This window comes from Phaseolus vulgaris, chromosome 11, assembly GCF_000499845.2.
Source record: "Phaseolus vulgaris cultivar G19833 chromosome 11, P. vulgaris v2.0, whole genome shotgun sequence".
NCBI classification, from domain to species: domain Eukaryota; kingdom Viridiplantae; phylum Streptophyta; class Magnoliopsida; order Fabales; family Fabaceae; genus Phaseolus; species Phaseolus vulgaris.
The window spans coordinates 29,708,702-29,735,391 of record NC_023749.2 but is presented as its reverse complement, the minus strand read 5'-3'; the positions used below and the strand labels follow the sequence as shown (position 1 = coordinate 29,735,391).

The 26,690-nt window shown below is 37.7% G+C and overlaps 2 protein-coding genes across 2 annotated transcripts; one reads left to right on the top strand and one right to left on the bottom strand.

Moving 5' to 3' along the window:
- The first annotated feature begins 14,792 nt into the window (after positions 1-14,792).
- On the top strand, positions 14,793-16,847 carry LOC137838913 (uncharacterized). Its single transcript, XM_068648123.1, has 2 exons — positions 14,793-15,236; positions 16,761-16,847. Exons 1-2 carry the CDS (start codon positions 14,793-14,795, stop codon positions 16,845-16,847), a joined length of 531 nt encoding a protein of 176 aa, XP_068504224.1.
- Positions 16,848-18,430: 1,583 nt separating this feature from the next.
- On the bottom strand, positions 18,431-21,684 carry LOC137832047 (protein LIGHT-DEPENDENT SHORT HYPOCOTYLS 10-like). The gene is made up of 2 exons (XM_068640023.1): positions 20,995-21,684; positions 18,431-18,721 (listed from the first exon to the last, which is right to left on the bottom strand). Exon 1 carries the CDS (start codon positions 21,584-21,586, stop codon positions 21,035-21,037), a length of 552 nt encoding a protein of 183 aa, XP_068496124.1. The 5' UTR covers positions 21,587-21,684; the 3' UTR covers positions 18,431-18,721; positions 20,995-21,034.
- Between the last annotated feature and the right edge of the window lie 5,006 nt (positions 21,685-26,690).

Genomic DNA, 26,690 nt, shown 5'->3' with positions numbered 1-26,690 from the left:
AATATTAATAATATTAATAATATTAATAATATTAATAATATTAATCATAGTAATTATATACATAATATTAAAAATATTATTATAATATAAATAATAATCATAACTAATATTCAAAAATAGTAATAGTGAATAATAATTGTAAACAATAAGAACAAATAAAAAGAATAATAAAAAATTAAAGAAAGGTATGCAAAATTACTTACGTCAAGTTGGCCACGAACTCAAGTTGGTGAGTATTACCTGTTGGTAGGTAATATCTACACACAAAAATTGGTGATATTTCCTAGAGTTAGTGGGTATTACCTATGAACTGAAGTTGCTAGATATTATCTACGAACTAGAGTTGGTAGGTATGCATACTATTAACATTATAAAATTAATAATATTAATATAATAATATTCATAATATTAATAATATTCATAATATTTATAATAATAATAATAATAATAATAATATTAATGGCATTAATAATATTAATGGCATTAATAATATTAATAGTATTAATCATATTGATAATATGAATAGTATTAATAATATTAGTAATAATAATAATAATAATAAATCAAAATACAAGTTTCGAATGGTTTATAGATCCTCATCTTTTTGGCCTGAAATTAAGCAGTTTTATTCTACTATACTTGGTCATACTTCTCGGACTATTGGTACAGGTACTTTTATTAATTTCTGGAATGATAAATTGTGTTCTATTACTTCTTTAGCAAATATTGCAGGATTATCTGATGGTGTTAGCATTCCGGATATAGTCTCTTAGTTTTGAACAGGTTGTGATTGGAATATTCCCTTATCTTTACAACAAATGCCTCATTTTTTAATCATATCATGGTTAGGGAGGAACATGATATTCCTAATTTGATTCTAGATGAGTCTGTTCGTTTCACTCTTAAATCGGCTAGGAATTTTTTCTTAGAACCAGAAATTCCCTGTGGTTGGGGTAAACTCATTTGGTCTTCATCTATTCTGCCTTCCAAAACTCTAGTACTTTGGAAAGTTTTTCTTGGGCGGCTTCCTACAGATTAACATATTCAGAATAAAGGTCTGCATTATGTTCTATACGTACGCTTTGTGAAAAGCATGAGGAATCTATTCAATATTTATTCTTTGAATATTCTAATGCTTTGCAAATTTGGAGTTAGGTTCGACAGATTTTTCTTACTTCTCATCTTTCTAATAAGGATGATCTTCTTTCTTTTATTCGGAATGATGGTAGTCCTTTAGTTAAATTGATTAAGCTTGTTGTGATAAATTTTCATATTTGAATGATATGGCATATAAGGAATTATGCTAGATTTTAGGATAAGATTTATGTTTCTAGGGCTATTTCGGCAATTAAAGATTTAATTTGTCTAGTGGAAAATTTGTTTAAAGCTTCAATGAAGAATGATATGTTGGATTTCAACGTGATTAGGCTTTTTGGTATCGTACTAGTAAAGTTCTTTGTCCTCTTCCTATTAGATGGGAGTTTCCTTCACCAAGCTAGGTTAAATTTAACATTAATGGGGCTCCTAGGGGATATCCTACTCTTGCTACTTGTGCAAGTATTTTCCGTGAGAGTACGAAGGAGTTTATTACTGCTTTCTCTACGTTTCTTGAAGTTCAGACTACTATGGTTGCTGAATTTTATGGAGTTATACATGTTAAGGAGGAAGCTCAAAAGATGGGGCTTACTAATGTCTAGCTTGAATGTGATTCTATCTTGGTTTGTGCTACGTTTACTATTAGGACTAATGTTCTGTGGATGCTTCGTAATTGATGGAATACTTGTCTTAATTACTGTGGGAAAATCAGGTTTAGGGTTACTCATATTTTTCATGAAGGGAATGCGTGTGCTGATAAGTTGGCTAATTTAGCATTTATTCATAAAGAATCATTTCATTGGTATAATAAGCTTCCATCTAGTATTTCGTTAACATATGGGTTTTGGTCTAGTCCCCTATATTTCTTTTTTGGATTTTCTTTATTTTTTTTTTTCATAATACTTTTTTCATGTGATGGTAGATGATTGTTGTTACTTGAGGTGTCAGCCTAGTTGAGATGTCAAATTGCATAGTGATAACATGAAAGCTTTTATATAAAAAAATAATAATGTTAAAGATATTAATATTTTTATTAATATTAATAATAATAATAATAATAATAATAATATGAATAGTATTTATAATATTAATAATATTTATACTATTAATAATATTAATGGTATTAATACTATTTATAATATTAATAATATTTATAATATTAATAATATTTATTGTTAATATCAATAATATTTTTATAATAAATATTAATAATATTTATATTATTATATTAATATTGATAATCATATTAATAAGTATAATAATAATAATATTGATAATAATACTAATAAGTATAATAATAATATTAATATCGATAATCATACTAATAAATATTAATAATATGATATCAGTGTAATGGTTAAAGCTTTTTATAGTTCATTCAAGTGACTTGATTGAAGTGTAGTGTTTCCTGTGTTTTGGTTGCCAGATGTTGCCAGCACTTTTGGGCCTTCAGCTGTTGTACTTTTGTAACTATGTATTTGCTATGGTGCATTTGGAACACAATAGTAGATTGAAGTGTAGTGTTTTCTATGTGCTGCAAAACTACCAAGGAATCTAAGTACTCTAGACAACTAATTTTGGTCCTTTTTTTTGTTGTATCATTATATGATGTTTTGGGTTTCTAGTTAGGTTTTTATAATTTAAGTCATTTAATTTACAAGCTATATAACATCTATATATGTTTTTGAGATGATATGTTGTTGAGTTGTAATGAGTTCTTATTTGGAGACATTCAATCTTTTTTGTGTATATGGATTGAGACATTCTTTAATTGTTTCATTTTATTTAATGTAATTAGTTCATTGTAGGTAAAAAATAACAACATATATAACAATTTCATACTATTACATTTAAATATATTTCTAGCTCTATTAACGCGTTTATTCTACATATTAGTTAAGAAATAACACTTTTTTTATGTACAAAACTACGATTTTGGTTTGGCTAACTTTTTTGTTATTGTACTGAACCAGAGCTCAGCGCTCGGTGGTTGGACATCAGCATCTACGTTAAACAGGTCAACTCGGTCGTTGGGTCGAGTGGATGGGCCATCTGAGTAGGCCCTAGGTAGGTGTGTATTGACTTTCATTCATATACTTAACGTAATCTTTCGCGAATAGGGCCTTGTCAGGTCACCGAAGAGTGTTCATAGGCCTAAGGGTGTATTTAGTACATTCGGGTCTAGTACCAGTAAAACGTTCTCCATAAATCCTAAGCCCAAGAGAGCTAGGGTTTTGGAGAACAGGTTGCATGCATGATACTTAAAGGCTTGTACGCCTACGATGGAAATATTGGACCCCTAATGCTGGTACATGAGTTGGTACCCTGGTAGCCATGCTGTTAAGATTTATGCACTCCAAGGATGTAAGATTTTGTGTGGTAGCCGTGCTAAGATTGTGCGCATTGTAACAGACTCTCCTCTCATTAAACATGCTTTCACTCGAGATAAGGTTCTCATAAGAGAAGGTTGTTACAAGAGGTAACCTAAAAGTAGTCTATAAAAGGGACTTGAGATCCCAGGTAAAAGGAAACACGATTTCTAAGACTGAAACTACTTACTTATTGTTTCTATAAGGCATGTACTGACTTGATCGTCGAAGTGCAATCAATAGTGATGAGAATCAAAATGATGTTATTAATAGGAGGAATGGACAAGGGCCAAAACATCTAAAGTTCTTCTTATTAGTCTTTTCAAAAGATGAGGCCCAAGCCCAAAGCCCAAACCCAAGAAGGGTGTAGTTATAGATATTAGGGGTGCTAATTTACAAATGTAAGTCACACTTTCCATATGTCATTAAAAGGAGGTGTAGACATAGTTTTAGGAGGTGCCAAAGTAGGGATGCAAGTCACACCTCCCATGTGACTTGTTTTTGGCGCCAATTTTGAAATCTTTGGTGTGTGTTTTTGCCTTTTCAAATTCAGCACCCTCACCCTATAAATAGAGGGCCATGCTCTTGTAAAATTGAGATTTGGATAATTGATAAAGAGAAACTCTACTCAATTTGAGAGAGAACTTGTGAGATTTGATCTCCTTGCTATAGTCTCATCTTGTGTGCTTTTGGAGAGCTACAAGTGGCGGCATTCCTTCACTCATCTTGGAACTCCATCACCAAGTGGCGTGATCATCTCCAAATTCCATTTCGATCGGTCTTCAACCACCTAGGTCTCATTCCTTTCATCTCCATTTCTATTTTCATTCGGTAGTTTAGAGTTCTTTAAGTGTTCTTCATCTTTTCACCGTTTATTTTGTGTTCATGTGTTGTTTCTAGTTTCTAATCAGTTCATTGTGTTCTTTGGCTAATTTCAATCGGTAGAATTGTTTCTTCTTCCAATTCTGTTCAGTTTTAAGCAATTACAAATATTCAATTGTGTTTCTATTCATGTTCTTGAAGTTGTTCTTGTTTTCCTTTCAATTCCGCCATATGTTTGTGTTAAGGACATGACACTCATTGTTCATATGAGTTTGGCTTTTCATTTGGATGGCATTATCCCCCATTGAATTGTCCTTAAGCCTCCTTAAATGTTGTGTATCTTGTTAACTGTCAATCCAACTCATATCAAACAGGTAGGGCCCCATTTGTTTCAAACGAAGCCGCATTCCAATATCCAAAGGAAGAGCAAATTTCCAGCGAGATAGACGGAGCCACAACTTATTTCCATCGTCAACCGGCAAGAACATTTGGCAACCACCGTGGGGCCTGATAAAACCAGGTCCCATCTACAGTTGTGATCAAGCTATCAGGCGATATGAGGAATACTTGACAAGGTCCACCTGGACAGGAAGGAGGTGACAACTTCACCCTTCAACAACTCATGGAGACTGTCCACACTCTCCAGCAGATAGTGGCAGCGTCCAAGGCTGATCAAGAAAGGGTTTTGGTTGAGGTTCGAGCCGAACAGGCTCTTAGACAAGACCAATTTACGGACGAGCTGGACGCATCACGGACAAGCAACGAAGAGTTACACAGGACGAATGACCAACTGCGCAGAGATCTACAACGCTTGGAGGAGCGCACCATAGGAGAGTAGAGCTCGCCTCTCCTGGTTAGGGCTCGCCCCATGCCGTTCTCATAGACAATCATGAATGTCGTGATACCAACAAACTTCATCACGCCTAAGATATCTTTCACAGGTACCGAAGATCCAGAGGCCCATCTCACGACTTTTCATAGTCAAATGATGATTTAGGGAGGAGCGAACACCATGCATTGCAAACTGTTCATGGGGACGTTCGCTGGCATAACACTGGATTGGTTTATTGGTCTTCCTGATGGCCACATAACCTCATTTGATTAGTTGTTTACATTGTTCAGAGAACAATTCATCGTTAACCGAGCTCAACCCCCTGTTCCTTTCGACCTTTTCAGGGTGAAGCAGTATCAGGGAGAGCCCTTGAAGGATTTCTTGAACCGTTTTGGAGCGTTGGTGATAAAGCTTCACACTAAAGATGAACCTTTGATAGTCCACGCCTTTGGATGGGGGATTCTGTCAGGGTCGTTCAGTGATTCTTTGATAAGGAATTAGGCAAAGACATTTGGCGAGATCCGACGACGAGCTATTGCCCACATCGACGCCGAGGAAGCAGTAACGGTAAAGCGTGGGAGCATTGGGCGGGAGAGCAGTCGTGCCCAACCCATGAGAGTGCACGAAGCTGCGATGGAGAAGAGATCGCCAACTCGGCATGCACTTTATGCGTCGAAGCAGCGCAGGAAGAAAGAAAAGGCCGACCTCCCTTTTCGGCATAAGTTCAAAATGAATTACAAGGAGTTGATCGCCATCCCAAACGTGGTTGATAAGTTGAGGTTCCCCTCAAAGACTAATAAGAACTTGGGGCCAAGTAAGGGCACCTAGTGCGAGTTCCACAAGGCCTTTGGGCACAGTGTGGAGAATTGCATAACCCTTATATACTAGTTGGTTGAGCTGTTGAGGGATGGCTTCCTGAAAGAGTATATGGAGGAAGGTCAGGAAGGCTCGAAAGATGTAACGCCAATAGAGGATCAGGGGCACGAGGTGCCTGTCCATGGCGAAGTCAACACGATCTCTGGAGGATTCTAAAGGGGGATGCACCGCCTCCCAATGAAAGAAGTATGCAAGAGAAGTTATGGGAGTAGAGGCGCGAGAACCCGACCAGTCGGTTGAACCCGATCTCTGCTTAACTAAGGTTGACCTAAGGGATGTGGTCCCACACGATAATGATCCGGTGGTAATCTCGGTGGCCACAGTGGGAAGAAGGGTGCAACGAGTCCTCATCAACGAAGGGAGCTCGGCCGACGTGATATTCTGGTCAACCTTCAACAAGTTGCAGTTGTCGCTAGACCAGCTGAGACCATACGACGACTGTCTGTTTGGTTTTGCTGGAGATCAGGTAGAGGTGAGCAGGCATGTGGAACTGAGGACAACTTTCACAAAGGACACCTCATCTCGCACCATCAATATCAGGTACCTCGTCGTTAATGCTCCTTCAGCTTACAACATTCTTCTGGGCAGGCCTGCCCTGAACAGGTTAGGAGTAGTGACCTCGACGAGGCACATGAAAATGAAGTTGCATGGTCTACATGGTCTGCCTAAAACATGCCCGATATCGACCCTGACTTTTTGTGTCATCGACTCAAGATGGACCCGAAGGTCAGGCCTGTCATACAAAGGCGAAGGAAATTCAACGAAGAGAGACGCCTGATCATCAGGAAAGAGACCCATAAGCTACTAAGTGTTGGCCATATAAGAGAGATCCAATATCTTGAGTGGTTAGCAAACATGGTGTTGGTCAAAAAGGCCAATGGGAAGTGGAAAATGTGCGTCGACTTCACGGATTTGAACAAGGCTTTTCCCAAGGATTCATATTCGCTGCCCAGTATTGACGCTTTGGTGGCTGTTGTTATAAGGTAATACCCTTTGGGCTTAAGAATGTTGGCCCCACCTATCAAAGATTGATGGATAGGATCCTTGCTCCCATGATCGGGCAAAATGTGCAAGCATATGTAGACGACATGGTCGTCACCTCGACAGAGAAAAATCAGCACGATGTTGATTTGAAAAAGCTATTTGCCACCATAGCTAAATACAATTTGAAGTTGAACCCCGAAAAATGCGTGTTCAGGGTAGAAACAGGGAAGTTCTTGGGCTTTCTCCTCACTAAGTGGGGAATAGAAGCAAACCCCAAGAAGTGCACAACGATATTTGCAATGATGAGCCCAACGCCGGTGAAGGAGGTACAGTAGTTAACTGGACGAATGAACGCCCTGTCCCAATTTTTATCAGCTAGAGGGGACCGGGGGCATCTGTACTTTCAATGCTTAAAAAGGAATAATCGTTTCGTGTGGACTAGCGAATGCGAAGAGGCGTTTCTCAAGTTGAAGGAGTACTTGGCTAGCCCACCTGTTCTGTGCAAGCCGTTCTGATGGAGATCAAGAAGAAGAAGAGAATGAAGTTGAAGTTGAAGATGCTCAAAGACATATTAGCTCATCATCCTTTTTACCTCAAAAGATTACAAGGAGCAAAACTAAAGAATTAGGAAGTAGACTTCAAATGTTTTCTCTTTTTGTAGTTTCTTTTGTATAAAATTTAAAATACATAGAGTAGTGTTTAGGAAGGTGCTAAAGAGGGAAACCTAAAGATACCTCTAGTGTAAAACATCTATAGGCGTTAGTTTTAAGAAGAGTCTAGAAGGTGCCCCTTCACTCTCCATTTTAGGCGCTAGAAGTGGAAGATAGGCAACCTTGGAAAGCTTCTCTTGTAAGCTTCTTTGTAATTCATGACCGGTCCTTTCTCCTATAAAAGGAGGGCTTGAGTCCTTGAAATAATAGAAATGATATTTTGAGTAGAGAACCTCTCCCAAATTGGTGAGTGAATTGAGAGAGACTTGTGTCTTCTTCTCCTCTAGTCTTATCTTGAGTGCATTCTTGGACTCTCAAGTGGCGGCAACTACACTCATCTTGAAGCCTTTCATCCTTCAAGTGGCGTGCACATCACTAAGAGCTACAACCACATAAGTTTCCTAGTTCTTTTCATCTTCTTCATCCATTTCCATTCTAAAACAAACTCTAAAACATGTCTTTGATGTTTCTAGTCATTTCAATCGGTAGAAATTGCTTATTTTGTGTTTTTGTTCGATAGTTTCTTCTAGTTGTTGTTCTTGTGATTGTGGTTGAGTTTCCTTGTGTTTTAATCGGTTCATTTTCATTCTAGCTTATTTTAATCGGTTCATTTGCCATATTATGGGTTTTTATATGAGTTTGGCTTGGTTACTTGTGATTTGATGAGTTCTTGAATGTTAAGAACATTGATCCAATTCTTAGAAAGTGCCTAATCATATTCCAACTCTTTTTGAATCCCTAACATGTCCATATAATATCTCTATCATGTTATTGGAATCATATCACGTTGTCAGGTACTCCATTTCGTCTCTACTTCGCAGTCACAGATCGAGCGATTAGCTCGATCATAGTACAGAAGCAGGATCACATCTAGAGGCCCGTGTATTTTTTTAGCAAAGTACTGCAAGGGCCCGAGGTGCGCTACCAAGCTATTGAGAAGGTGGCCTTAGCCGTTGTATTCGCAGCTTGGAGGCTCTGCCGCTACTTCTAGACCTTCACAGTGATTGTGATGTTCGACCTGCCAGTTTGCAAGGTCATACAAAAGCCCGAAAATGGCAGAACAGATGGTGCGTTGGGTCATCGAGCTGTCTGAGTTTGATGTGCAGTATGAACCCAGATGACTTATCAAGGGTCAGGTTTATGCCGATTTTGTAGTAGAGCTCTCCTCGACAGCCACCCAGCTAGACAGTGGAGACTTCCAATGGGTCCTCTCTGTGGATGGATCCTCTAACTAGCAAGGCAGTGGAGCTGGTATCATCCTAAAAGGGCCAAATGTGTTGTGAGTTGACTCAAGCATCGACACTTTAATACTTTTGAACACAACATTATATTTGAAAGAAGACACCAAATCAAAGACAATTGAATGCTAAACAATGAAAACAAAATTAAAAACACCAAAACAGAATGCTAAAACAGAAATGGATTGAAGGAAGCTTAAGGAATCATCAATGGAGACAAAGCCTTCCAAAATGATGAACCAAACTCAATAAGAGTGCTATCTCCTTGTGAACATCCATGGAACAAGATTACCAAACAGAATTTAACAAAGAACACAATTCATCGAACAGAATTGAAAGAGGAACACAATTAACCAAACAAAATTGAATTCTAAGGAAGAACTACCGATTGAATGAAAAGGCAAAGTGAAGAAAGATGAACTTATGTGGTTGAAGCATGGATTGGGAAAGGACATGCCACTTGGATGGTGAAAGCTCCAAGATAAGTGTTGGTAAGTCGCCACTTGCATGCTCCCAATGCATCACAAGATGAGACTAAGAAGAGGAGAACAAGTCTCACACCAAACATTCAAAAATTGAGTATAGTTTCTTTACTTCAAAATTCAACTTTCAACTTGTGTTTACAATGACCAAGCACCTCTATTTATAGCTTTAGAGGGCTGAAATGAAAATGAAACAAATTCAAAATTCCCTCCTAATTCTAATTCAAATTTGGAGCCAAACTTGAGTCACATGGGAGGTGTGACCTTTTTCTACTTTGGCACCTCCTAAAAACTACACCCACACCTACTTTTTTATGTCACATGGAATGTGTGACTTTGTTTTGTATATTAGCACCCCTTATTTAATATCTACTTCTCCCATTTAAAGTTATACTAAAAACTACACAAAAGAAATTACAGCTAGAGACATCCAATGATGCTCATTTATTTAATGCTTGTGCCCTTGCTCTTATTATCTTCTGAGGCATGATGAATGTTCATGTGTTCGCTTGGGCCTCAGTGTGGGATTGGGCTTTGGGCTTGGGCCTCCATATTAAGAACACTAATAAGAAAAACTTCAAGTGTTGTGGTCCTTGACCATTCCTCCTATTGATGGCCTCTATGTTTGCTTGTTGAGATGACCCTTCAAGTATGTATTTTTTATTCTCATCAAAATGGATTGTTAATCGAGCAGGCCCTGAAGTTCGCTTTCAAAGCCGGCAATAACCAAGCTGAGTACGAAGCATTGGTGGCAAGAATGTTGTTGGACAAGGAGATGGGCGCTCGAAGTCTGTTAATAAAAAGTGACTCGCTGCTGGTGACTGGACATGTTACGTGCGAGTACCAAGCCAAGGACCCCGATATGGCCACATATTTAAAGTTTTTTATGCTCCTGAATGAGACTTTCCTCTGTTCGAGTAGTGCATGTCCCTAAGGAGCACAATGTTTGAGCCGACCTACTGACCAAGCTTGCCAGCTCAGGCAAAGGAGGCCGCTAGAGGTCAGTCAGCCAAGAAACCCTAAAGGCGCCCAGGACCGCCACAGGCTGTGCGAGAGAGGTCCAACAGGTGAGTGTCTTGGAGAGCGGCGGAAGAGGGCACCGATCATTGACCCAAGAAACGTTGAGGGTGCCTAATGTAAGTGTCTATGGCTTGTCAGTGGAGGAATCGTCGGACGTTTCCTTAGTCGACGTGTGTACCGACCGGTCCTCGGCGTCGTTGACCGCTAGTGATGTCAGGCCCACGTAAGCAAAGTCCCACGAGCGGCGTGGGCCAGTATCTTGCGAGGCACGTGTGCCAAGGGACCACAGAGTGTCACACATCGATCACTAGGATGTACCGACTTGCCACTAAGCAGTGTGAAGAGGTCGGACATCAGGACTCGAACAACAGAGTTGGGCCACGAGAGGTGGATCCCTAACCACACACCAGTTATCAGTGAGAGAGAAGCCCAGGTCACGAGAGTCTATGCGTGTAGAGTGGATGACGCGTTTAGGCGTAACACGAGTATAGAGCCACTGGGAAGATGCGCCTGTGAGGGTCATATTTCAGGAGTGACCTACAAGCATGGCACGTGAACAAGGTACGCTATTCATTTGTGCCGCTTAACACACACAGTCTTACGTAAGCAGTTTTGGTGTTTCCTAGCCCTAAGATTGACTTGAGCGTCGGAGTGCAAATGGCCTCTAGGGCACCCTTTGTCTTTGTGTTTTCAGGCATTCATCACAGGAAAGGCACGTGCAAACGCAGGGATTCTGGACGTGAGAGTGACGTAGGCGCACGAAGATGTTTTAGATCAACCGGCAGGAACATTTGGCGCCCACTTTGGGGCACGATACAAAACATTGTCCTACCAGCAAGAACGAGACAGATCTAGGAGATGAGAAGTACGAGGCAGGGAGTTGTTGCACCAAACGGGGGTGAAGGCCTCACCTTGCAACAGGTTGTGGAGACGATGTGAGCCCTTCAGGAAGAGATGGCCGCGTCAAGAGCAAACCAAGAACGCATCCAGGGTGACTTCGTGGCGTCGCGAGCAACGAGCGAAGAAGTTCACCATTCGAATGAGGAACTGCGCAAGGAACTACAAAATCACGCAGACGAGCGTTAGGAGGAAAATGAAGAACCTGCGACGCCGCCTAGGGAGTTCCCGATGCCGTTCTCCTAAGAAATCATGGATGTCGTGATACTAGCCATGCTTGTAGGGCCCAAAATTACCTTCACTGGTACGGAGGACCCGGAGGCCCATCTCACGGCTTTCCATACGTAAATGATGCTGGTTGGGGGCTCCGATGCGGTGAAATGCAAGCTGTTCATGAGCACCCTGGTGGTAACAATGATGGATTGGTTCATCAGCCTCCCTGATGGCCATGTGACGTCGTTCCCACAACTTTCAAAGTTGTTCAGGGCACAATACATTGCGAATCGGGCTCCCCTGTCTATTTCTTATGATCTCTTTGACATAAGACAATATCAGGGAGTCTTTGAAGGAATTCCTCCACCTCTTTGGAGCCCAGGTAGTGAGGTTGAACCTCAAGGAAGAAAGGATGATGGTGCATGCGTTCAGGAAGGGCATTGAGCCAGGTCCCTTTAGCGAATCACTTATCCGAAACCACCCTAAGACCTTCGCCGGGATAAGGCGCCGCACGGTGGCTCATATTGCGACGGAGGAGGAGGTTAACAAGAAGTGCATGTGTGTGGTTCCCACGCGCCCGCGTGCGTCAGGTCGCCCTCAACCCCTAAGGGTGCATGAGGCAACGATAGAGAAGAAGACCCCCGCGAAGCAGCAACCCTATCAATCGATGAAGCCTCAAACCAGGGGGCGTGAGAGGGAGAACGTGCCACCGAGGCACGACTTCATGGTAGAATTAAAGGACCTCATCGCTATCCCCAATATAGCGAAGAGACTGGAGGTACCCCCCAAGACCGACAAGAGGCTTGGGCCCAACAAGAACGCCTGATGTGAGTTCCACCAAGCATTCGACCACCCTATACGCAACTGCTTGGCACTGGGACACTAGCTAGATAAGTTGGTGAAGAACGATTTCCTGAGGGATTACTTGCAAGAAAAACAGGGAACCGAGGACGTGGCAGTGATAGTCGGTGGCCCGAGGCATGAAGTCCCCGTGCATGGTGAGATTCACACCATCGCAGGAGGTTTTTCGGGAGGAGGTTGTACCACGACTGCAGGAACGGAGGGAGTAGGCGAGGGCGCAGCAGTGGTAGAAGAGAGGGCGCGAGGGCTAGAGGTGCTCGCACCCCCAGACACTCCTCGACAGCGAGTGAGGATACCAGCCAGCTTGGCCCGCTTCTCCTCAGTCAGGACCATCCATGCGTGCAAAGAGGTTGGCAGACACAGGGGTAAAACATGCGAATGTATAGGAATCAGTTCCACAAGGGTCCTGGGTTTCTTGAACCCTAACTCAGGAAAGCCCACACCCGGAGGAAACCCAGAAGAAGGAACAGGGAAAGCTTAAAATACAAGGAGTTAAGCAACCCCAGGCAGTTATCAAGCATCAGAATCAATAGATAAGTACGACCAGTAGTTAAAGTTCATACCTTTTGATCAAGTAGGATGAAGGTTCTGGAGTTTGTAGGGAAAACGCGAGAGCACTCGAGGAAGAAGACGAAGCAATCAAGGGTGTTTCAGAGAATGATGGAACAGTGATTGGACGCGCACGTTTTCAAACATTTAAAGTACACAAAGAAGCGTAAGCGACATTAAGCCCAGGTCGTTGACCAAAACACGTGTGCGCAATTAAGACAGGCTCAGAGAAACGTCACTTTGATGCACTATTCACGTCCTGTCATACAGAGCCACGTAGGTCACCAAGGGCAAGAACTTAGTCTCTTCGCTGAACAAGTTACAGCTCGAGACTGGGGGCTTGTGTACTAGCCGCTAGTAATGTCAGGGCCACGTAAGCAGGGTCCCACGAGTGGCGTGGGCCAGTATCTCGCGAGGCACGTGCGCCACGGGACCACAGAGTGGTCACACATCGGTCACCAGGATGTACCGACTTGCCACTAAGCAGTGTAGAGAGGTCGGACATCGGGACTCGAACAACAGAGTTGGGCCACGAGAGGTGGATCCCTAACTACACACCAGTTATCAGTGAGGGATAAGCCCAGGTCACGAGAATTTATGCATGTCGAGTGGATGACGCGTTTAGGCGTAACACGAGTACAGAGCCACTGGGAAGATGCGACCTGTGAAGGTCATATTCCAGGAATGAGCTACATGCATGGCGCGTGAACAGCTAGGGCACTCCCAAGGCGGGTGACCCCAGAGATCAGGTGCACGAGGAGGCATCCAGGTGGTCACCCCGTCAGAGGTTGCACTCCAGTTAGGAAACCCACGCGCTAGGTTAGGATAACGACAATGTTGGGCCCACCCCCTCAGAAAGCCCATTTTGGGTAAAGAGGAAACCCTAGTTTCAGTCTATATAAAGGAAAGCAACAAACTTAGCAAGGTACGGTATTCATTTGCGTCGCTTAACACACACAGTCTTACGTAAATAGTTTTGGTGTGTTCTAGCCCTAATATTGACATGAGCGTCGGAGTGCAAACGGCCTCTAGGGCGCCCTTTGTCTTTGTGTTTTCAGGCATTCATCACAGGAAAGGCACATGCAAATGCAGGAATTCTGGACGTGAGAGTGACGTAGGCGCACGAAGACGTTTTAGGTCAGCCGGTAGGAACAACGTGAGTGAAACGTGGATGTCACCTTTTAGGCATTACCTAGCTAATGGCCTACTCCCGGCGGAGCCAACAGAGGCCAAAATCGTTAAGAAGATTGCAGGCAGATATACCCTGATAGATGGAAAGCTATTCAGGCATGGCTACACCCATCCTATATTGACTTGCATGAGCGGAGAACAGTGCACACGTATCATGGTCCAGCTCCATGAAGGTATCTGTGGAAGCCATGTAGGGGGACGAGCTCTCTCGTCGAAAGTTGTTCGAGCAGGATATTATTGGCCGACCATGAGGGAAGACTGCACGAAGTACGCACAACGGTGCAAACAATGCCAAGAACACACCGATTGGCATCATGCACCCCTAGAAGAGTTGTAGTCGATCCACAACCCATGCCCTTTCCACACATGGGGAATCGATATCCTAGGCCCTTTCCCACTAGCAGTTCGACAAATGAAGTACCTGGTAGTGGCCATCGAGTACTTCACCAAGTGGATAGAGGCTGAGCACATGGCACAGATAACGACCCAAAAGGTTCAACACTTTGTGTGGAAAAACATCGTTTGTCATTTTGGGGTCCCAAATCGCTTAGTGTCTGACAATGACACCCAGTTTGTAAGTCAGCAGTTAGGCAAGCTATGCACAAAGCTCGACATCAAGCAGGTGTTTGCCTCGATGGAGAATCCTCAGACTAATGGGCAGGTCGAAGGTTTTGCTAAGAGGTTTAAAGAGGAGGTTGGAAAAAGCTATAGGGACCTGGGCAGATGAGGTTCCTCAAATTGTGTGGGCTTACCACACCACACCACAATCCACCACAAAGGAAACGCCTTTCAACCTGGTGTACAGGTCAGATGCCATGATCCCTGTCGAGATCCAGGAAAATTCACCGCGGTTCCAGAACTTCGTGGTAGAGGAGTCTAACGAGGGAAGGAAGGTGAACTTAGATATACTCAACGAGGTACAAGAGGAGGCGCGTATCAAGGCTGAAGCTTTGAAGAGAAGGGTGGAGCATAAGCAGAGGTCCAAACTGAGACCTCGACAGTTCCAAGTCGTCGACCTAGTGATGTGGAAAACTGACCCCTATCAGTTAGAGAATAAGGTGTCTCCCAAATGGACTAGCCCATTCCGCGTGATAGAGGTACTCGAAAACGGAGCCTCGAGATTATGCAAATTGATTTTCCATATACACACACTGATATTAGGAAGAAAAACAATGAATCACAAAACAGCAAGCTTCAATTTTAAGCAAGTGATTAAGGTTCAATTGATAGCTTGACAATTAATTGAGTAACCTATCACAATCTATCTGTTCCAGTGGCTTTTAACAGATTATATATGTTCTTTTCAAAATCAAACAATTTTTCCAAAAATTAGGAACAGTATGAAACAAGCCCAGAAAGAACAGATTTATTATTAATTGAACAAATTTATTTATTGACAGTTTAACAAATATGCAGAAATTTAAGTGCAGAGATTAAGGGAGAATGAACACAAGGCAATTATACTGTTTCATTCAATTGAGCTACATCCAGTCTTCACCTAAACCAAGGTGAAATTCACTAAAACACAATTCAAACAAACACAAATCCCACTGTTCTTGAACCCTACAAGAACTTAGGTACACTTGCTGAAAAACTCTATTTCAGCATACACACTCTTCAAGAAACCCTATCAAGAAGAGTTTACAACCACACTTTTACAAGAAATGAAATGTGAAACAAATACACCTGATAGAGGATGCAGAAATCTGCCTTAAACTAGTAGAACAGATCGCTAAAACTGTAGCAGCACCTCTCACCAAGCTTTGGAAACAAACAAGAACAAGCACACTTATGGTTTTTGAAATCTTTCAAGAACACATGCTAATTCTTTGTAAATCCTCAATTCTTTGATGCAAAACTTGTTTTCTCAATTGTATGATCAACGTTTAAACTCAAAAACAAGTTTTCTTTTTATAGAAAACCAACTTATAACAGATTTTTGAAAAACAGTTAAAGCTGTTATAAAAAGAACAGATTGAAAATAAAATGAACAAATTTATTTTCAAAAGCAGTTAGAGAATCTGTTATGTGAGGAGACTTAGTCAGCCATTCTGGTGCAGAGACAAAACTGAAAACCGTTTAAGATAGACATGGCACCAGAGTCAAAAAGAATCTATTCATTTACAAATGAACAAATTTATTTTTCAAAACGATAACAGAAAAAGCTTAACTATTAGAACACAGTCGTTTTGAAAGGTAAAAGACTTAGTCAAAATACTTAATGCACAAAATCTAAGTTTCACAAGACTTAGCCAATGCATCAGTTTAAAAATGAATCTATTTATTTAGAAAAGAACAGATTTATTTTTATGCAGTAAACGTGTTTTTTTGTGAAACATGTGAAAAATAGTTTAAGAAAATTTGTGCTTGCTCTTATCACATGGTCAGGGGTTAAGAGGAGAGTTACCCAGCAAAAAGCCTACTCTTAAACAACCTCTAAACTCTACCTAAGACATTCTTAAAGCAAAAAGAAATATACAAGAATTGTACATAAAAGTCTTCATCAAACACATGTCTTGAAGGGGCAGTAACCATCTTCAACAGATGGGTCATCTGAGTAGGCCCTAGGTAGGTGTGTATTGACTTTCATTCATATACTTAACGTAATCTTTTGTGAATAGGGCCTTGTCAGGTCAACGAAGAGTGTTCATGGGTCTAAGGGTGTATTTGTACATTCGGGTCTAGTACCAGTAAAAAGTTCTCCATAAAGCCTAAGTCCAAGAGCATTAGGGTTTTGGAGAACAGGTTGAATGCATGATACGTAAAGGCTTGTACGCCTACGATGGATAAATTGGACCCCTAATGCTAGTACATGAGTTGGTACCTTGGCGGCCATGCTGTTAAGATTTATGCACTCCAAGGAGGTAAGATTCTGTGCGGTTGCTGTGCTAAGATTGTGCACATTGTAACAACTCTCCTCTCATTAAACATGCTTTCACTCGAGATAAGGTTCTCGTGAGAGAAGGTTGTTACAAGAGGTAACCTAAAAGTAGTCTATAAAAGGGACTTGAGATCCCAGGTAAAAGGACACATTGTTTCTAAGACTGAAACTACTTATTTACTTATTGTTTCTATATGCCCTGTACTGACTTGATCGTCGGAGTGCAATCAACAGGTAGGGCCTCCTCTGTTTGAAACGGAGCCGCATTCCCGTATTCAAAGGAAGAGTAGATTTCCAGGGAGATAGGACGGAGCCACAACTTATTTCCACAGTCAACCGGCGACCAGGTCATTCGACAAGAAGAGTTATATATATAAAAGCAAACACAAAATGAAAAGAAGAAAACAATTACAAAGCATGGGTAACGCTAATAATAAAAGAATGACTACAATTTTGACAAAGGGTGTCTATCTTGACACCATTAAAAAAATTACATTTATATTTATATTACATCTCATTATATCATTATTTTAATTATATTTATTTTATTTTTTAATATAAGTTATTAATATATATATTATTATTTTATTAAAATACGTTGTAAATTGGGAGTGATTTATTTTGTATGGTGTGAAGAAAACATTTTTTTTTCACAAAATATACAAGGCTACTTTCTAAAAAGTAAAGGAATAGAAACATTCCCACAATTGATGATTAAAACAATCATTGTAAAAATAATTTCAGAATTCATAACAGTGTTTACCGGTCACAAAATATCTTGGATCTTGATATACAAAATTTATACTTTCACTACTTTATTCTACTTAGTAAACTCAGTTAAAAAAGTAAATTCAGTAATATATTATAATTATTTTTAGAAAAGTGTTTATATATCAAAAAAATTACTTGAAAACTCAATCTTATAAAAGTAAAGAATTTGATTTACATATACTTATAAACTCAGTTAACAAACTTAGATTTAATATAAAATAATGTTTACAAGCGTTTACTAATTACTTTTATCATTTGTCAGTTCTCATAAACATATTTAAGAATTTAAAGAAACTTGATATGCTAAGGGCTTTGCCTAATTGAAAGCACTTGATCTAAGATTCAATCCTCAATTAGTCTCAATGCTCACACAATACTCTCAATCTGGCCAGTTATAAAACTTGGTGTAGGAAAAGTAAGATACAGTCTCACGTTTATCAAAATTTAATAAGAAAAGTAAGATTTGCCTTACTGTTGGAGCACTCTCCATTATATATATATATATATATATATATATATATATATATATCAGTTGATAAATGAAAATATTATAATTTTTACAAGCCATGTTTCTTCAATATACCCGAATCATATTTCTACATATAGCTAGAAAGTGAAATATTATACAGATAAAAAGGATGTCGCAAAATTATATATTGAAGCCAAATTTACTGAAATACGTCTTACATTTTAATGGAACTGATGCAAGAAAAGGGGAGCAAGTATATAAGTAAAACATAAACCAACATTGTGTCACGATCGAGCTTTGGGTTCTGCTAAGAACTTAATTAATTACAAATTCTCGGGTAAAACGAAATTAAACTGAAAATTTAAAAGTACTGAATGGCAATATTGAGACGAAACCTCCCAAGAACTGGCCTTAAAAGTAAAGAACTCCTTCAATTTAATTTATATATATGCCACATTGTCCTGCATGGAGATCAAGGAAAGCATTCAATAAGCAGGTAGCACTTTCAAAAGTATAGAAGAACTTTAAAATATCCAAATAATCAGTTAATTTTGAATAAATGATTTACACTCTATATATATAAGTTACCAAATCTTATCAAATATATATGAACATCAAGGTTGTGTGCCCTTTTACTTAAATGTATCATGCATTTAAAAGAAAAACAAAAAAACCAGAAGGAGCACACAGTTCCCACAACAATTTCATTCATGAATATCCAAATGCTGCATTAGTAAGGATGATTTATCGTCCAGGTGAAAGGTTTGAAAAGGATATGGACTATTACTTTACATGGTACAGCTTAGTTATCCAATAAGAACTATGGTACAGCTAGCTGTGTAATAGTTCAAGTGTTGAACTAATAATTCAAACAAATGACACTATTTTTAAGCAGTGATGTGTTTGATGAGTGAGGTAGACTATAGAGCAAGCTGGTGTTGTATATAATTTGTGAGACCTATGAACATTACATGTGTACGTGAAAATGTAATTCATGACTTTAACTCACGGCTAGAAAAAAGGAAGAAAATGGAACAGAGAAAAAGAGAAAGTTGGCCCCAACTGAAGCAGAAACAGGCCAACATGGCAGACATGTCATCTGATTCAGGGAGAACAGAAGTGAATGTTAAATACTGTCACTAAAATCTGTGACTCACAGCACAAAAGCTGTGAAGAACAGTTTCATATAATTTGATCAGAAAGACAACCTTGAAAACCCTAACTTGCTCCCGGCTGCCACTGAGCAGAGGCTACACATGATTTCTTTGTTGTCTTCAAGGAAGCATTAAGCTAAAGAAGCCCTCACAAAAAATTTACAGAGCTCAATAAACTAGATCCGCATGTGTATATGATTTAATTATGATTAAGCTTTAAAAAAATCAACATGTACAGTAAGTTTTGACAAGTCTGAGTAGAAGAATCACTTGATTACCATTCCATGTTCTATTTTAATATATAAAATACAAACGTGTGTCTATTCAAATTGCCATTGAAATTCCACTTGTTATAAAAGCCGACAAAAACATGTGAGATGACGGGAAGCACAAGCTTAAACATTCGCCTAACTAACAAAATATTTGCTCACAAAAAAACATAACCCACTAATCAATAAATTAGAAAACTAATTAGCTTTTTGATAAATGAATAAAATTCTCAGGATCAGATAGTAGGCCACATGATCAAATCAAGGTACATGGTGAAACAAACGCAGTAGAGAAAAGATGAGTAAGGGTATACCAAATAAACTCTTGTAAGGATATTTTAAATTAAAGATATTAATATATATAAGTGGGACATATTATATAGAATTGAGGATGCTGGAGAAATGTTTAGTCTAACAATACATTCAATATTTAATTAGCATTAGGTTTCTCCAACATATATCTGAAAGATTCCATTCAATCATGTTAGAATAAAATTGTAAATAAGAAAAAAACTTGCAAAGAGCATGCATTCTAAAAAGTTTTAAAATTTGGCATGCTTTATTTTAAACCTAGAACCTTAAATAATCGTATATGTTAAAAAATGTTTATTTGATGCTTAGTAACTTGACAAAGTATATACACACACACGACACATCTCACTTGATTACTGCATGCCTAAAAAATCTGCTTAATTTTAAAAGGTGAAAATAATTTGGAGAAAGTAATCATAAAAATAATAAGATCAATTGATGTGCCATAAATTTTGTTTTTTATGCAAAGCAAACATGGAGATTAAATTAATCTTTCCGGATCTTAATTACATACAGTTGCCTCTAATTTAGCAACCTAATGAACACGGCATTGGAAATACTTTTGTCCGTATGATGTACCAACAAATAGTATCTTGCGAGCTATCTGGTTCGTGAATAAGAACAACTATATATATGAAGCATTAGTTTATTTTTGTCCCAGATCCATCCATTAGATTATAGAATTTTAATATCAAACCACACTATTTAATGACCCATATAAGTTTTAGTTCTTTCTAGCTATCTCTTGACATTCAAACTAGTACTTGTAAATAACACATATAAGTATATATAAGTAGATAATCTAGATGGACATCCCCTAATGCTTCAAAACATTGTAGTATAGATATATGTTAGTACCATAACTTGATGGTAGCTTAAGCATCTAACCAACAACAGATGATAAAAAAAGTAGCATCAGGTTGGTCTAGTGATGAAAAATTTGGATAGTTTGTGTGAAATTTTAGATTGAAATTTATTGTTATATAAAGAAAAGCATACCAATATTAGGTGAAACACACATCTTCCACAGGAAGAATATTCAAGAGAAATGGATGGAGGAGGTTGATGGTTCTTCAACATTTCCCTTTGGGGTCTTCTTTTTCTTCTTGTAAGGTATACCTCTAGCCTTAGCTTGGCACTCCCTGACCTCCCTAAGGTAGACACGGATGGAGCCACTAGCAAAAGGGTTAGTCTCTGGAGAGCCTCCATTTTCTTCATAGGCAGCTCTAAGCCTTCCTATGAGGGCATCGAGACTCCCCCAAGCTTGTCTGAGAGGACAAGTGCAGGGTGCGGGTGGTTCAGGCTGTCCATAGAACATGCATCCTTGGAGGTGAACCTTGGTCTTACCAAACTGGTCCAGATACCTTAGGAAATCAAGCACATGGTTGCAATTGCACTGAGAGAGAGGAACTGGGGGTCTTTGGTTCTTCAAGTATTGTCCAAAAGTGTTCCAGTCCCTTCTCTTCTGAGACTCATAGCGGCTAAGTGTGACTGGACTCTGCTGCTGCAGCTGCTGCTGATGCTGGAGGTGGTAATCTAGAGGAATGTTGGTTGATGAGCCTTCTGCCCTGTGACTGCCACTGCTAGACATTGTGGAAATTGTGAAATGGTGAATTAGGATCAAGAGAGAGAAGGAGGGGTTGGAGTTGGGGCTGGTTTTTTCTAAATAAAGCCAGGGAAAGAGGGAGGGGAAAGGTGAAAGTGAAAGGAATAGGAGAGTGGAGGAAGATAGAGTATTGAGATCACGTCACTGGGCTACTGAGAAGACATTTTATGGGCCATCTTGGTTTATTTCTGTTCATCTATTTTGTCTTCTTGCATATGGGAAAAGAAACTCTATTCAACATAAATTATTAGATGGTTTAAGATTATGTTATAGTCCTAATTAATCTATATCTCATAGATAATCATGATTTTAATTTACCAAAAAGAGTTCATAGATCTCAGTTATGTGTTAGGTAAAGATTGTCGAAGACCATATGTAGTAGTTTTTGATTAAGTAGTTATAGTTTCACTATTAACCCTTAAAAGATGAAATTAGAGAAAAAAAAGGTACAACAACTGAGGATGTAACAAAAGAAAAGAGAAATTGAGAGGAAAAAAATGTGTTTATATATCATTCTTGCACACGGTTTTTTTTTTTCAGGCAATAGCATTAACAAGAGGGGAAGTCATATACTATGATAAAATATTTCTTTATTTGAGGAGATAAAAATTGTCTTTATTTGAGCATTAACTATGTATGTTTTTTCTATAAGCATACACAATTATTGTGATTGCCCTTATTCAACGCTAAGCCTTATCGCCTTAACCAAGCCCATTATTATTGCTCTCATCAAATCATTCCAATAGCACTAGAACCTGATATTTAACACGTGTTAAGTAAGTAATTGCAAAATTAATTTTGGTAAAAATTCATACTGAATGAAATCATGTCTGAATTTTTTATTTCATATATATATATATATATATATACAGTTACCCGTGTCTATAAATATTTTTATTTAGTGTAAAATTAATCCACCTAATAAAGTTGTTTTTTAAGCTCCCTAATAAAGTTGTATTAAATTAAAATCATAAAACTACACTTATGTATGGTAACACGTTCGTAGACCTATCTGGGAAAACGTTGATGTTGTGAATGTTAGTTTTTTATGAAAAGAAACGGAGAAAAGTTTCATGTTATTTTGTTAATTTATGCAGAATATACCATACACAACTTTCATTCTAACTCGTGTCACCGAGTACTATATACTAAAAAACATCCTTTGCATTAGTTGATATTTCACTGTGATTTAAGACTGCAACACAAATCAAACACACCTAACATATTTGAATCAAAATATTGATAAAATCTAATGCGTATTATGTACAAATTAAAAATATATTCCAAATTTAAATCCTCCAGCGAAATGAGTGGCCTCAGGGTAGAAATATCACAATTGATTTTGTCTCCTACCTAACCTAATTTAAAGATATAGCTGTTTGGTTTTTGAAAAATATTGATTCTACCTTCAAACAACTTGACTAGAAGCAATACAAATACATAATTTTTCTTCCGCATGTATAATACACTGAATTAAAACAAAAGATCAAATATGTTTTTGGTTTTTTTACTTTTTACACCAAATTTATTTTCGTTTTAGTCCAAATTTTAAACATCTTATATAATTATATAATTATAATAGTCAAGACTATTGACTCATTGTTAAAATGTATAATATTATAATAAAATTCATGAAAGTTCGTTTGTTAAATAAAAAAAATATTAATAAATAATTATTTTATTATAAATACTAAAAAGTATAAAGTTTGTATTAGAGACAAAAATAAAATTTGCATTATTTACGGAAAGAAAAAACTATTAAGCTATTAAAAGGATCCAAACATAAATCATTTACTTAAAAATGAACTTTATGAAATAAATAGAGCAATTTGGAAACTCTTACCCGAAGAAACGAAAGTGGTGAATAACATATTTCAGGTGAAGATAATTATGAACATTATCGTTATGATCCGCAAAGTGTATGTCCTATGAACACACACAACACACACCATGTTATAAATTGGAAATACAGTATTACGCATGTTGTGTTGCAGAAACAGATTTTATAACCGGTTATTAGGGAGCACCTCTCTGCAACTTTGCATGCATGCCACAAGATACTTGGCCGTACTCTTTTGGAGCATGCAAAGTGTTTTTCTCATCTAATATATCTTTTTTCCCCTACAAGTTTCAGTTTGTTTTTAATGTCTTCTATTAATACTAGGTACATATTTTGTGTCTGTACAACTTTCCACATCAGGCATGGCCAACAGATTAGTTGTCTAAATGTAAACTAATAAAGGAGGAAATGCTTGTAATTGAATGTAGGATATTAATTCAACTTTCCGACTTTGTCAACATTTTTTTGGTAAAACGTTTGTTAGCATGTTAGATTCATGGAACATATGTGTGATATTGTCTACTTAATAAGTATTCATATTCCAATTCTTTCTTTTTATCTTTTGTTAATTTTCAAACCTTTAAAAATGCTAATTGTTAAAATAGTCACATCCACTTTCACCCTATAACAATTAATTATAAGTTGATTTAGAGTATATATAAATTGATATTTTTACATCATGGTATTTGAAATATATATTGACATTTTTTTTAATGTGTACAAAGGTTTCATAGAGTTAAAGAATTGAGATGAAAAAGTTTGTCACATTTTTTCTTTAATTTATTGAAGTGTCTTTTAGTAATTGAAAGAATTGAGTTCTAAATTTAACAGCATTTAGAAATGCTCCAATTCCTATTAAAAAAAATCAATCTAACTTAATGTTCTCATACGAACAAAGTTACAAAAGAATCTAATCTCAGGAAAAGATAAATAGTCTAATTGCTAATGCTTGCTACATCTATGATATCCAGGTTCCTATATAAACCCCTACACCACGCCACAAAACCACTTCTAAAACCATCCTATTAATGCATTTAATAACAAATATAGTTATATTCATATCGTTGGTAATATGAAATCTGAACTCTACTAATGCATCATATGGAAATGTTAATGAATATATATATTATATTTATAAAATACTCTTAAAGCTCAATTCACAACTTTATAGTATTTTCAACGTTGGAGTAGGAGAATCTCCTTTTGATTAATGATCTAGCTAGGTTACTATTTGTAGCAAATTTCCGAAATTAAAGTAGAGATTAATTAAGGTAAGTGTGTGAATTTTGGGATTAATCCTAATGTGGTGTGTGGTGTATGCGGTGACATATAATAAACAGAATTTTATTTTCTCACTTGCCATGATTTTGTAGGGAAGGAAACTGAGGTAGACATCAAATTTGATGGAAATGACAGCCGACCAATGTTGAGAATTGGGCCCCTTGTAGATGCTCTTGTCAAAACTCTAATAAACTAAGATTATACTCATTCAATCGATAATTAGAAATTATCAAACACTTTGAATTAACTCAAAATATACTACACTCACCTAGAATTTGAGTTTTGCTCCATGTCTACTATTTCCAAAACGCCTTTCTAGAGCCAAACCCCTACCCTTTTTCACGTCAAGCCAAAAGTTGAATTTCTCCATTTGTGAAAATTGGGTCGTCGTATAATTGTAGGGCACACTGAAATTCGGAATCCGATATAGATGGCAAAATTATATAGTTCAAAAATTTGTTTCATGAGAAATCTTTTCGTCAATCGATGCTTACAATTAATCCCATTAGAGCATTACAACAAGAGGTGCTTAATTAGATTGTATGCGTTGCTTCTCAATAAAAGTTTATTTTGTGTGTCATCAGACTTTGGACTGTTTCAAATTAAAGAAAATGATTTCTATAAGCAACTATTACTTATAACTTTTTAGTATTTACATTAAATATAAAATATTGAAGACGGAGAGAGTATTTATGAATTAAGCAATTTGATAATAAAAAATTCCTAAAGAAATGTGATTATTGGGTGGGTAACTTAAAATTGAGTTCACATATGAGTTGTTTGCGAAAAGCATTTGATGATGTTTTTACATGTATAATTGAAGTAAAATAATAATAATAATAATAATAACAATAATAATTCATAAATTTTAATGCATCCTATGTTTTTGGATATATAGGTAGAAGAAACATATTGATAACAAGAATTTAAAAATAAAGTAAAAAACAAGAAAGAGATAAAAGAAATAACCACTCCTTAACTCAGGGACTTGATGGATATACGTAGCAATGCGTATTTTCATATTGAGAATCAACATGTTTTTTTTTATTAGCAAAAAAGAATAAATAAATATGAATTATTTTACGAGTGGTCCAATCCTATTACAAATCATATCAAAAACAACCAGAAACTCCACTCAACCAAACTTAAGTTACCAAACAGAGATACAAAATAACACCACACAATCGTCCTATTCAAACTAAAAGTCTATAAAGTCAAAGATTTTTAATCATAAACAAACACGTCAACGAATCTAAACAAACACGTCAACGAATCTAAACAAACACGTCAACGAATCTAAACAAACGTGCACAATGTTAGATGTAATCCAAGACTAGACCTTTAGTCGGGGCAAAGAAAAAATTTCAAAATGATTTATCACTCCATCTTTAAGATGTATTTATTCATATGCCTTCATATCTCACCAATAACATCAATCCATAAACTTCCCCAAAAGCCATTAATATAGGTTGGAACATTACACATTTTAAAATGTAAAAAATGTGAAAAAGGACTGATATGATCTACCAATGTCACCCCAAGCCAAGCATAACACTGATTCCAAACTAACCAAGCCATTATATTCGAAAAACAAATGGCTTATGGTCTCCTCTACCTCCCCACACAAACAACAAGATATACAATCAACCAGAATCCCTTTTTTTTTAACATATTGGCTTTAGAAGCAATCGTGTTACCCAACACTCTCCAAGCAGTAAAATGAGATGAAGGTTGATACAATCCAAGTAGCCAAGAAGATGACCAAGGACTCAAGAGACAATTCACACTGTGAGCAGTCAACTGTTCTTTCTTTTGGTCTTCTTAAAAGACAAAAACATGTTTGTAAATAATTTGGGCTCACTTTTGGGGTCCAAATATCAAAATAGGCTAGAGTAGGTTCACACAGCATAAAAGGGAGTGTACTTAGGGAAATGGGCTTGTACCAAACCCACTTTGTAAAGACAAGGC